The sequence below is a fragment of the Pristiophorus japonicus genome, chromosome 13, assembly GCF_044704955.1.
Source record: "Pristiophorus japonicus isolate sPriJap1 chromosome 13, sPriJap1.hap1, whole genome shotgun sequence".
In the NCBI taxonomy this organism is placed as follows: domain Eukaryota; kingdom Metazoa; phylum Chordata; class Chondrichthyes; family Pristiophoridae; genus Pristiophorus; species Pristiophorus japonicus.
The window spans coordinates 101,970,494-101,983,524 of NC_091989.1; the positions used below are offsets into that span (position 1 = coordinate 101,970,494).

The 13,031-nt window shown below is 49.8% G+C and overlaps 1 protein-coding gene across 1 annotated transcript in view; it reads right to left on the bottom strand.

Annotated features, from left to right (window-relative positions):
- LOC139278156 (uncharacterized) overlaps positions 1-13,031 on the bottom strand; it is a 147,556-nt gene that overhangs the window by 122,969 nt on the left and 11,556 nt on the right. The window contains exon 3 of the mRNA XM_070896812.1: positions 8,196-8,343. Coding sequence (XP_070752913.1) covers positions 8,196-8,343 — 148 coding nt within the window. The remainder of the gene's footprint in view (positions 1-8,195; positions 8,344-13,031) is intronic.

A 13,031-nucleotide genomic window follows, 5' to 3' on the forward strand; every position in this document is an offset into this window, starting at 1 on the left:
TGGTGTAAGGAGGGCCAGCTGCTTCTCGGATGTAGAATTTGAGACCCTGATCCAAGCTGTGGAGGGAAGGAGGAACCTTCTGTATCCAGACACAGGCAGACCCACTCGCACCATCTTTGTGAATGCCTGGAGAGAGATCACTGTGGAGGTGTCAGGGATCTTCATTCATGACCGCACCACCACCCAATGTCGCAAAAGGCTGAACGACCACATTCGACTGATGAAAGTGAGTACATTTCTCCCAACTCCTCACCTTCCATCTGCGAGCCTCTCCTTCACCTTCTCTTATTTCCCACCTTCACTATATAGTCAGTGAAGCACAATTTGATTGCTTAGGCATGTATTTCTATATGTGTATACTCACAATAGAGGGTTGAGAGTTATGTCATGTATTCAACCAGCATTGTAACCCATGTATAAACTGACAAGTTGTACACTGTGAGAACAATGACCACTAGGTGGTGAACTTTTGGGAGACACTCCTAACCTGGACCTTCAGGTATAAAAGGGGAAGCTCCACCCACTTTCATCACTTGAGTGCGATGGAATAAAGGACAGGTCACCTTCTCTCAAGCATGGGCTTCGTGTGCATTTATACTGTATAGTAAGGACATATCAATGGCGACGAGAAACTGGGATTTAAACCACGTGAGCATGGCCACTAGCAGAACAGATGAGAGATACTGTGTTAAGGAATGGTTGGGACAGAGAATCAACATTGTTAAAGCAGCACGCAGTTCTCCAACCAGTTAAAGGCAATTGGGCACGTCCCAACATGTAGTCGAGCCCAGAGGGGGAGTTCGACAGAGTCAATGGCTAGCTGGACGGCGATTCACGCCATTGCAAGGGACAATGCGGCCAGTAATGGGGCCATCAACACCTGTTAATAGCGCACTTAAGGACAGTCACAGAGGCAGTCAGAGACGATCGACTGGCAAGGGACCTTTTGTTTCCAACAACAGCTCATGTTGGAGGTGTGGAGGCACACACTCAGCCAGAGTTTGCAGAGATGAGCAAAATACCTGCAGAAATGAACGCTGGGGGAAATTGCTGGAAGCTGAAGTTCATGTGGAGCATGTATACAGTTCATACACCAGGACGCCATCGATAATGATGAAAGTGCTCCTCAATGGCATCCCAGTATCAATGGAGCTAGACACGGGGGCCAGCCAATCCCTGATGAGTATCAAACAGTTCGAAAAGTTGTGGGCGTCCAAGGCCAGGAGGCCAAAATTATCACCGATTGACAAAACAGCTACGGACTTACACAAAGGAGATCATTCCGGTGCTAGGCAGCGCCACGGTAGTCGTGACCCACAAAAATTCGCAGAACAGGTTGTCACTCTGGATTGTCCCGGGGGACGGTCCCGCACTACTGGGGAGGAGTTGGCTTGCTGTCATGAACTGGAAATGGGGCGATGTCAATGCAATTTCCTCTGTGGAGCGAGTATCATGCTCACAGATCCTGGACAAATTTGACTCACTGTTTCAACCCGGCATTGGCACTTTCATGGGGGCCAAGGTCGTGATTCACATAAACCCGGATGGTAGGCCAGTACACCACAAGGCCAGAGCGGTGCCATACGTGATGCAGGAAAAGATAGAAGGCGAATTGGACCGTCTGCTGAGAGAAGGCATCATCTCGCCAGTTGAATTCAGTGACTGGGCGAGCCCGATTGTGCCGGTGCTCAAGGCGGATGGGTCGGTCAGGATATGTGGTGATTACAAGGCCACCATCAATCGGGTGTCACTCCAAGACCAGTATCCGCTACCAAGAGCGGAGGACCTCTTTGCGACGCTATCCGATGGCAAACTTTTTTCAAAATTGGACCTGACCTTAGTTTTCATGACCCAGAAGCTGGCGAGTGAGTCGAAGAAGCTGACCACCATCACGACACACAAGGGGTTGTTTGAGTACAACAGATGTCCGTTCGGGATTCGCTCAGCCGCCACGATCTTCCAACGAAATATGGAAAGCCTCCTCGAGTCGATTCCAGGGATGGTGGTTTTTCAAGACGACATCCTCATCACAGGTTGCGATACTGAAGAACACCTCCACAACCTGGAGGAGGTGCTATGCAGACTGGACCGGGTAGGGCTGTGACTGAAAAAGGCGAAGTGCGTCTTCCTAGCTCCAGAGGTAGAATTCCTGAGGATGAGGGTAGCAGCAGATAAGATCAGCCTACTGCGTCCAAGACGGAAGCGATCCAGAGAGCACCCAGACCCCGTAACACGACGGAGCTGCATTCATTCCTGGGGCTCCTGAACTATTTTGGTAACTTTCTTCCCAAATTGAGCACGCTGCTAGAGCCGCTACACGTGTTCCAATGTAAAGGTTGCGAATGGGTCTGGGGGGGACAGCCAGGAAAGGGCTTTTCATATAGCACGCAATTTGTTATGCTACAACAATCTGTTAACCTTATATGACCCGTGTAAGAAACTAGTTTTAATGTGCGATGCGTCGTCCTATGGTGTCGGGTGTGTGTTGCAGCATGTCAATGCCAAGGGTCAGTTACAGCCGGTAGCTTATGCCTCCAGAAGTCTGTCCCAGGCAGAAAGGGGCTACGGGATGGTAGAAAAGGCGGCGTTTGCATGTGTATATACAGTAAAGAAAATGCACCAGTACCTGTTTGGCAGGAAATTTGAGCTGGAGACAGATTACAAACCCCTAACGTCCCTTTTGGCTGACAACAAGGCCATAAATGCAAATGCATCGGCCCGTATACAGAGGTGGGCACTCACGTTAGCCGCCTATGACTATACAATTCGGCACAGACCGGGCACCGAAAACTGCCACTAGCCACGACTGAGGGGGCTACCGAGCATGCTGCTGAGATGGTCATGGCTGTTGAAGCTTTCGGAAGCGAAGGCTCACCCCTGACAGCCCGTCAGATCAAAGTCTGGACAAATAGAGACCCATTTTTGTCTTTAGACATGAAATGTGTCCTGAATGGGGACTGGGCAGCCATGTACGGGGCATGCCCTGAGGAATTTAAACCATTTCACAGGCACAGCGATGAACTCTCAATTCAGGCTGGTTGCCTACTGTGGGGAAACCGCGTAGTCATGCCCCAGATGGGCAGAGAGGTGTTCATTAGAGAACTCCACAATGGGCACCCGGGCATTGTCATGATGAAGGCAATTGCCAGATTACACATTTGGTGGCCAGGGATAGACGCAGATCTGGAACTTTGTGTACGCAGCTGCAACACGTGTGCCCAGCTGGGCAATGCTCCCAGGGAAGCCCGCCAAGCCTTGGTCACGCATCCACGTGGGCTACACAGGTCCTTTCATGGGAAAAATGTTTTTGGTTGTAGTAGACGCCTACTCCAAATGGATCGAGTGTGACATTTTAAATTCAAGCACATCCTCTGCCACGGTAGAAAGCCTACGGGCAATGTTCGCCGCCCACAGATATCTTGGTCAGCGACAATGGCCCGTGCTTCACAAGCACTGAATTCCAGGACTTCATGGCAGGGAATGGAATTAACCATGTCAGAACGGCACCGTTCAAGCCGGCCTCAAACGGTCAGGCAGAACGAGCAGTGCAGATAATCAAACAGGGGATGCTCAGAATTCAAGGGGGTTCCCTACAAAGCCGCTTATCACGCTTCCTGTTGGCCTACAGATCCTGACCACACTCGCTCACAGGGGTTCCACCTGCAGAGCTGCTAATGAAAAGGATGCTCAAAACCAGTTTATCCCTTATACACACCACCAGGAAAGAAATTATCGAGAGCAGGCATCAGTCACAATGTGACGACCATGACAGGAATGCGAAGGCGCGATGTATTGATGTAAATGACCCTGTCTTTGTCCTCAACTACGCTGCAGGGCCCAAATGACTCGCAGGCACCGTGATTGCAAAAGAGGAGAATAGGATTCTGATAGTTAAACTTACCAATGGACAAATCTGCCGCAAACACGTGGATCAAACAAAAAGTAGGTTCAGCAACCCCATAGAAGAAGCAGAGGAAGAACACGATATAGAGTTCACTCCACCACAGGTGACCGAACAGCAGAACCAAAGGGAGGAGAGGCAGTCCGGACAGGCCTGAGGCACCGCAAACAGCAGACACTCAGGCCAGCGCCCAACAACCGAAGCCCCAACTCAGGCGCTCTACAAGAGAGCGTAAACCACCAGAGAGACTCAACCTGTGATCCCAATAAAACTTTGAGGGGTGGGGGGTGATGTCATGTATTCAACTAGCATTGTAACTCATGTATAAACTGACAAGTTATACACTAAAAGAACAATGACCACTAGGTGGTGAACTTTTGGGAGACACTCCTAACCTGGACCTTCAGGTATAAAAGGGGAAGCTCCACCCACCTTCATCACTTGAGTGCTATGGGATAAAGGACAGGTCACAGACTGACCTTCTCTCAAGCATGGGCCTCGTGTGCATTTATACTGTATAGTAAGGACGTATCAAGTTATACCTGCATGTAATGGATCCACACCTGCACTAATTGCCGAGATCACATGACACTGTTACTCAGCAACCCTCCTTTGCTTTGCAGGCAAAGGTCTCGCACAAGCGTTTGGAGCAACAGAGGACTGTTGGGAACGAGCCGAGGTCCAGCTGCTGAGTGATATAGAAGAGGGTGCAGTGGCTAGTGGGCCCACATGTTGCATTCCCTGTGGCCGCCGGTCGTGTGGATCCCGCTGGGGGCAGCATGAGTCAGTGAAGGCCTTCCTTTAATGCCATCTCTCCCTGAAAGTCCAAGCGCCCACCAGTCAATTGCTTATGATTGTGTGCAAGTTGCTTGCTTCATGGTACAGCGTCCTACCTCACCCTGACGGGACCCCTTGTGACATCTATGATTACAGATGAGACCCCGAGTGTGAGCCAGAGTCAGGACGAGACCCTGGAGCCGAGTGCAGAGTTTGGCGGTATGTCCGATGAGGATGATGAAGAGGGATCACTGCTGCCAGCACCACATCACTGTTTCCTACACTTGCACGCACCAGCTCCGATACTGGGAGTACGCGGTCGTTACAGTTAGATTTCGGAGAGGGGTCAGCACTGGGTAATGCACCGGGGCTGACCGGGCTGCAGCATGGTGAAGGGCAAAGAGAACCTCGGGTGCTATCTCTCTGGGGGGCGAGTTCACACGCGAGTTCTGATGTAGAGGAATCAGACAAGTCGATCGATGTTGGGGCTTATGAAATAAGAGTGGAGGCCATGCACTCCCAGATGTTGGGGGCAATGACAAGGGTGCCCGAGAGCCTGTCTCAAGTGGTCAGGAGCGTGGAGGAGTCTGCCTCCTGCATTGTGGACAGCTCTGCCCACACCATGGAGCTCATCATTGTCAGTGTGCAGACGATGGTGGAGTCCCAGAGTGACTGTGCGGATCCAGCTGTGATGCCGCGTGTCATGGGCAATGTGACCGCTGCCATTACAGCACAGGCTCAAGGGAACAAATGTCTGAGTGCTGCTTTGGGGAGGATGGCCACTGGCCTGGAAGCTTAGAATGCTCTCATGCACTTTCGGCAACAGGTCACGGAGCATCTTACTGCTGTTGTCTCTGGGGGCATCGAGACTGTGTCTGCTCTCATGCAGTCTCAGCTGGATGCCACGTGAGATCTGACTGCTGCCATCGTGGCTGGGTCCACCACGGTCCATGGGGAACCTTCCGGTGCCACGCCACCCTACTGACGTGCTCCAGCAGATTGGTGGTGATGGTGAGGTGCTGCCCCCGGGAGAGTGGCGCAGGCTCATCGGGGCAGGATCCTGATGTGGTCTCTCACGATCACAGTAGTCCTGATCCGAGACCTGCCAATCAGCCATTGCTGCTAATCGTGGAATTGTCCCAGCCAATTCCGACTGAAGGCGCCAAGGAGGATGTGGCCCAGTCTGCAGCTAGCCCTTCCAGGGCCAGAGCTGGTCAAGGGCATCGGAGAAGGACATCTGTATCTTCTACAGCTGAAACACAGCAGCCTCCCCAGAGCCATGATGCAGCCAGTGGAGACACGCGGTGTAGTTCCAGAACAGGAATGTGTAAGCGGGGTTCGAAGGAAATGCACAAGGGTGAGAATTGATTCTGTGTATGTTTTTTGGATCCATCATTTCTGGTGTAATAAATCATTATTTTGGGTTTGATTATCTGTGCAGATCTCTCATTTGATTGTGGGGAACACTGTGTGATTGGTTTGCCCATGGAGATGCACAGCTGAAGGCTAAAGTGAGCATGAACTCAGTGGAAACGAGCAGCAGTGAGATGGTTTAGGAATTCCCTTTGCAGGGTTTGGGTGTGCCCGGCGACCCCTATCTTGGTCCTCCTCTTGTGCCTCCACCTCTGCCTCCTCCTCCTCGCCTGTTGCTGCACATCGTGCACCTGCACCTCGTCCTCATGGTCCTCCTCCTCAGGTGGTAATGCTGCCTCATCCTCCAATGGTTGTGTCCTCATGATTGGCAGATTGTGAAGCATGCAGCAGCTGACCATGAATAGGGAGACCCGCTCAGGCGAGTACTGCAGCACTCCTCCTGAGCGATCCAGGCAAATAAAGTTCTGTTTAAGGATCTGATAGTCTGCTCAATATTGCAGCTGATGGCTGAATGCGAGTCATTGTACGATTGCTGCGCTGCAGTCTTGGGGTGTCGAAGGGGATTCAGCAGCCAAGTGCAGAGTGGGTAGCACTTATCTCCAAGGAGTCAGCCACAATCTTGGTTTGGCCCAGCAAAGACACCTGGCACACCGGTCTGGCACAGGATGAAAGCATCGTGGCTGCTGCCAGGATAACGGGCATCAACTGCCATGATTTTGCGGTTGTGGTCACACACCAGCTGGACACTGAGGGAGTGGAATTCCTTTCAGTTTCTGAAGATCTCTGGTTTGTTCCATGGCGCCATTAATGCCACATGGGTTCAGTCTATGGTGCCCTGAACCCTGGGGAAGCCCGCAATCCTCACAAATCCAGTCTGCTGCTCCACCTGCTTCTCCCTGCTCATGGGGAAGGTTAGGTACTCCCTCCTCCTCTTTTTCAGAACATCTGTAATCTGACGGATGGAGTTATGCACGGCAAACTGGGAGATATTCGAGATATCTGCAGTTGCAGCTTGAAAAGATCCAGTCGCATAGAAATTGAGTGCGAGGGTCACCTTTGATGCGACAGTCAGAACTGTCCTCAACCTTGTTTGAGGCTGCAGGTCTGGCTGCAGAAGATTGCACAGCTCCCTCATGATGTCTTTGCAGAACTACAGTCTCCGGAGATACTGGTCATCCATCAGGTCCATGTATGAGAACTGTTGTCTGTAGACCCTTTGTCGATAGGGCCTACTGCTACCACATCTGTGCAGGCTTCTTCCTCTCACAGCTGCCTCAATGCCTTCTCCCTCCTACTCTTGTTGGTCCTCACCCTCTGCAGCCTGCTGCTGGAAAGCATCTGCCTCCTGTCCATCAGGCCCACTATGTTGTGCGAGGGGTCAGCGTACCTGACCCTCCTCCTGACGGCAGGCCTTTCCTGAGGTCCTTCCTGGGGCACCTCTCTGGGTTCAGCTCTGTCTCCATCTCCATGGCCTTCTGCATGTCCCTCAGCCATGTATGCTGCGTCCCTTGCCCGCTGCTTCTCCAGCCGTTGGATCCAGCGACGCCTTCTCCTGCATGCCTCCCTGCCACACACAATGCGCAGGAGGCATTCCGCTGCCAGCATTGACCCCATTTAGTTCTTGTCTGTAAGCAGAGCCTCCACAATCACCGCTCCCTGTTGTAGAGATTGAAGAGCCTGGCCCACTATAACTCAATCCCACTGTCAACAAGGCAGCTCGCAATGTTTGGAAAAGTCAAAAAAATCTCCCCGACAAGAATGCTGCTACATGCAACACGCCTTTAAAGGCCGCTGCCGGTCTTGAGCAAGCACTGTGTATCGACTCAAAAACCTGTCGTTGGTTCCGACAGCTGGCTGGAAGTGAATTTGAGGTGAATTTACATTCCGGCACGCTCTGATGTTGTCATTAATGATATATCTGCAGGAGCGGGGCGGATATCCTCACCACCGAAAAACCCATGAGGTCAATGCCGCGAACATCGGCCAGTCCCCCGCGGTTTGGCGCCCATTCCCCAACAACCCATGGCCGCCACTTTCAGGCGGGCAGAGGCCTTATAGAAAGGGGCAATTGTGATCCCCTTATCACCAGACACACAATGTAACATTTTCTTTCTCCAACACTTTTAATCGTGGAAACACTTACCCAAGAGAAATTGGCAGTCACAACAAATTCGAGGTTGGATGTCAGTTTCACTTTGATCACAGTGGCCTTGACATTCGGAGTTACAAAGGTTTTACTGTCCTCGGAAAAGCTGACATTCATCAGTACATTATGTAGATCGGACTCCAGGCTGTAAAATAAACAGACAGTTAGCACTGGACCTGATAATAAAACAGGAATTGACAATCGGGTGTATTTTAACTTTGTCCGTTCGTGTAAAACGGATAATAAAATTCGGGAGAGATGCAAACCGGGCTGCCGATTCGCTCTCACTGGTTTTACATCATTGCACAAAGTCACACTCTACCCCACTGACTTTGCACCACTGCTGTGACGTGTCACGCTGATGGAGGGTGTGGCAAGTCACAGCTGCAATAATCACACCATGTGGCTTTTCCTGGGAAAGTTTTCCAAATATGTTACTTAGTTATCACACTTCAGTCCTTGTCATAATATAATCTGTATTTATGCTAATATATAAAATATTTACATTTATTTGAAAAGCAAATATTTTAGCATGTTCTACATAAGCATAACTCAATTTTCCGACAATGAAGATTCCTACTTTAAATTGGAACTGAACTGTTCAGAATTTGAAACAAATGCTCCCACAGCACACTCGAAGTTCCTTTGCATGTGCAATCACGGGAGTGCCCAAATTTCCTGTCCTGAGGGGCCCTGTGGCAGGGCCCATTGCTATAAAACATTTGTAAGATATTTTATATTCATCATGTCACATCATCTGAAATTTTGTTTACAGATATATACACTAAAAAGAAAGATGTGAAAAGACCAACAGGACTATCCTTGCTCCCTCTATCCATTAGATTCTGAAAACTCAGGTACCACTCTCCCCGATGCAGAATGTGTTATCTACAAGTTGCACTGCAGCAATTCATCAAGGCTACTTTGACAGCAACTCCCAGTCTCTTGCTTTTTGTGGTAAATATCAATGATTTAGACTTGAATGTAGGGGATATGATTAAGAAGCTTCCAGATGATACAAAAAATGGCTGTGAGGTTGATAATGAAGAAGAAAGCTGTCGACTGCAGGAAGATATCAATCAACTGGTGAGGTGGGCAGAACAGTGGCAAATGAAATTCAATTGGGAGAAGTGTGAGGTAATGCATTTGGGAAGGGCTAACAATGCAATAGAATACATATTAAATGGTAGGATACTAAGATGTATAGAGAAACAAAGGAACCTTGGAGTGCATGTCCACAGATCCCTGAAGGTTGCAGACCAGGTAGATAAGATGGTTAAGAAGTCACACAGAATACTTGTCTTTATTAGCTGGGGCATAGAAGACAAGAGCAGGGAGGTTATGCTTGAAATCTACAAAATACTAGTTCGGCCACAGCTAGAGTACTGCATGCAGTTCTGGTCACCATGTTACAGGAAAGATGTGATTGCACTGGTATATAAGAACATAAGAAATAGGAACAGGAGTAGGCCATTTGGCACCTCGAGCCTGCTCCGCCATTCCATAAGATCAAGGCTGACCTGGTCTTGGGCTGAACTCCACTTCCCTGCCCGTTCTCCATAACCCTTCCCTCCCTTATCATTCAAAAATCTGTCTAACTCCATCTTAAATATGTTCAATGACCCAGCCTCCACAGCTCTCTGAGGCAGAGAATTCCACAGATTTACAACCCACTGAGAGAAGGAATTCCTCCTCATCTCAGTTTTAAATGGGCGACCCCTTATTTTGTAACTATGCCCCATCGTTCTATATTCTCTCACGAGGGGAAACATCCTCTCTGCATTTACCTTGTCGAGCCCCCTCAGTGTCTTATACGTTTCAATAAGATCATCTCTCGTTCTTCTGAACTCCAATGAATATAGGCCCAACTTACTCAACCTTTCCTGATAAGTCAACTCCTTCATCTCAGGAACCAACCTAGTCAACCTTCTCTGGACTGCCTCTAATGCAAGTATATCCTTCCTCAAACAAGGAGACCAAAACTGTACGCAGTACTCTAGGTGTGGCCTCACCAATATCCTGTACAGTTGCAGCAGGACTTCTCTGCTTTTATACTCCATCCCCTTTGCAACAAATGCCAACATTCAATTTGGCTTCCTGATTACCTTCATACTACCTTTTTGTGTTTCATGTATAAGGAACCCCAGGTCACTCTGTACTGCAGCCTTTTTTAATTTATCTTCATTTAAATAATAATTTGCTTTTTTATTTTTTCCGCCAAATTGGATAACTTCACACTTTCCCACATTATACTCCATCTGCCAAATGTTTGCCCACTCACTTAGCTTGCCTATATTCCTTTGAAGATTTTTTGTGTCCCCCTTACAACTTGCTTTCCCACCCATCTTTGTTTCATCAGCAAAGTTGGCTACATTACACTCGGTCCCTTCATCCAAGTCATGAATATAAATTGTAAATAGTTGAGGCCCCAGCACCAGTCCCTGTGGCACCCCACCAGTTACCATTTGCCAACTGGAAAATGACCCATTTATCATGACTCTGTTTTCTGTTAGTTAGCCAATCTGCGATCCATGCTAATATATTACCCACAACACTGTGAGCTTTTATCTTGTGCAGTAACCTTTAATGTGGCACCTTATCGAATACCTACTGGAAATCCAAATACACCTCATCTGTTGGTTCCCACTTATCATTACAACTTCAAGGAACTCCAGCAAATTTGTCAAACATGATTTCCCTTTCATAAAATCATGCTGACTCTGCTTGACTGTATTATGCTTTTCCAAATGTCCTGCTACAGCTTCCTTAATAATGGACTCCAGAGGTTTCCCATTGACAGATGTTAGGCTAACTGATCTACGGTTTTCTGCTTTCTGTCTGCCTCCTTTTTTAAATCGGGGCATTACATTTGCGGTTTTCCAATCTGCTGGGACTTCTCCAGAATCCAGGGAATTTTGGTAGATTACAACCAATGCATCCACTATCTCTGCAGCCAGTTCTTTTAAGATCCTAGAATGCAAGCCATCAGGTCCAGGGGACTTATCCACCTTTAGTCCGACTATTTTACCGAGTACTTTTTCTGTAGAGATAGTGATTGTTTTAAGTTCCTCCCTCCCTATAGCCCCTTGATTATCCCACATTGGGATGTTTTTAGTGTCTTCTACCGTGAAGACCGATTCAAAATAGTTGTTCAAAGTCTCTGCCATTTACCTGTTGCCCATTATTAATTCCCCAGTCTCATCCTCGAAGGGACCAACATTTACTTTAGCCACCCTCTTCCTTTTTATATACCTGTGGAAACTCTTACTATCTGTTTTTATATTTCTTGCTAGTTTACTCTCATAGGGCCCAAGTTTCAAGCCGCGCCAAGATCGGCGCAGTCCCGACCTGGACACCTGTTTTTCGCGCCACTAAAAAAAACTTTCAGATTCTCCAGCTCCCTGCAGGTCGTTTGCAGCTCGGCGCAGTACAGCACGAGCTGTAGGGGACGGAGCCAGGTCCCTGCGCTGAAAACAGTGCCGGGACCTCTGCACATGCGTGCTACAGTGGGCACGCATCTGCAGTAGCTCCAGGCGCCCAAAACCGTGTGGGAGGGGTTGAAGCATGCAGCCCCTAGCCCTGGCCGAATGGCCTCACTGGGGCTGCATGAATAAGGCTCCTCCCACGGCCAGCTCCTGCTTCCTCCCGACCCGACACGACTCCTGCTTCACGCCCCCCGCCTCCGGACCGGACCCGACACCGACCCGACTCCTCTCCCCCCCACCGCCCCCGGACCCAACCCGACCCAAACCCCCGGACTGGACCCGACCCGACTCCCGCTTTCCCCCCCCCCCCCCGCCTCCGGACCGGACCCCGACACTGACCCGACTCCCGCCTCCCCTCCCCCCGCCCCGCCCCCGGACTGGACCCGACCTGACCTCCCTCTCCCACCCTCCCCCCGACCCGAACCGAACCGACCTCCCTCCCACCACCCCCCCGACCCGCGCTCCCCCCCAACCCGACCCGCGATCCCGACCCGACCCAACGCCACCTACCTGTAAATCTGGTGCTGTGGACGGGCCCTGCCCGAAGTCTTGAGCCCAGCCGGGCCCGGCCCGTTCAACCTCCCTCCCCATTCTCCTTTCACCCCCCCCATCTCCTTTTCCCCCCCATCTCCTTTCCCCCCCATCTCCTTCCCCACCATCTCCTTTCCCCTATCTCCTTCCCCCCCTCCCCATTCTCCTCCTCCCCCGTCCCCCTTCTCCTCCTCCCCCCTCCCCTCCTTCTCCCCCTCCTCCCCCTTCCCTCCCTCTGCTCCCCCCTCTCTCCCTCTACCCCCCCTCCTCCCCCTCCCCCTCCCCTCGCTGTCAGAAACATAGACACTGACAGACAGAGAATGAGAGACACACACAGACAGACAGACAGACAGAGAGATAGAAACACTGACAGAGACACACTGGGGGGGTGGGGCATCCCAGCACGCTGTTGGAGGGCTCCCGGTGCTGCAGTCGGTAAGTAGAAAATGTTTTATTTATTGATTTTTTTGAAAAATTATTTATTAATTTTTTTTGATTGATTTATTGGTTGATTTATTGATGTTTTTATCATTTATTATTGATGATGGCTCTTTATTTGTAAAACTGAAGTGTTTAATGTTTGTAAACTTCCCATTATACCACCCCCTCCCCCCCCACCCCGGCCCATTCCCTCTGCCTGATTTGTAACCTACGCCTGATTTTCTAAAGTGTAGAAAATGTTTTTTCGAGCGTACAAAAATCTTCACTTACTCCATTCTAAGTTAGTTTGGAGTAAGTTTTCACTGACGAAACTTTGAAAACAGGCGTAAGTGGCCGGACACGCCCCCTTTTGAAAAAAAAATTCTGTTCCAAAGTG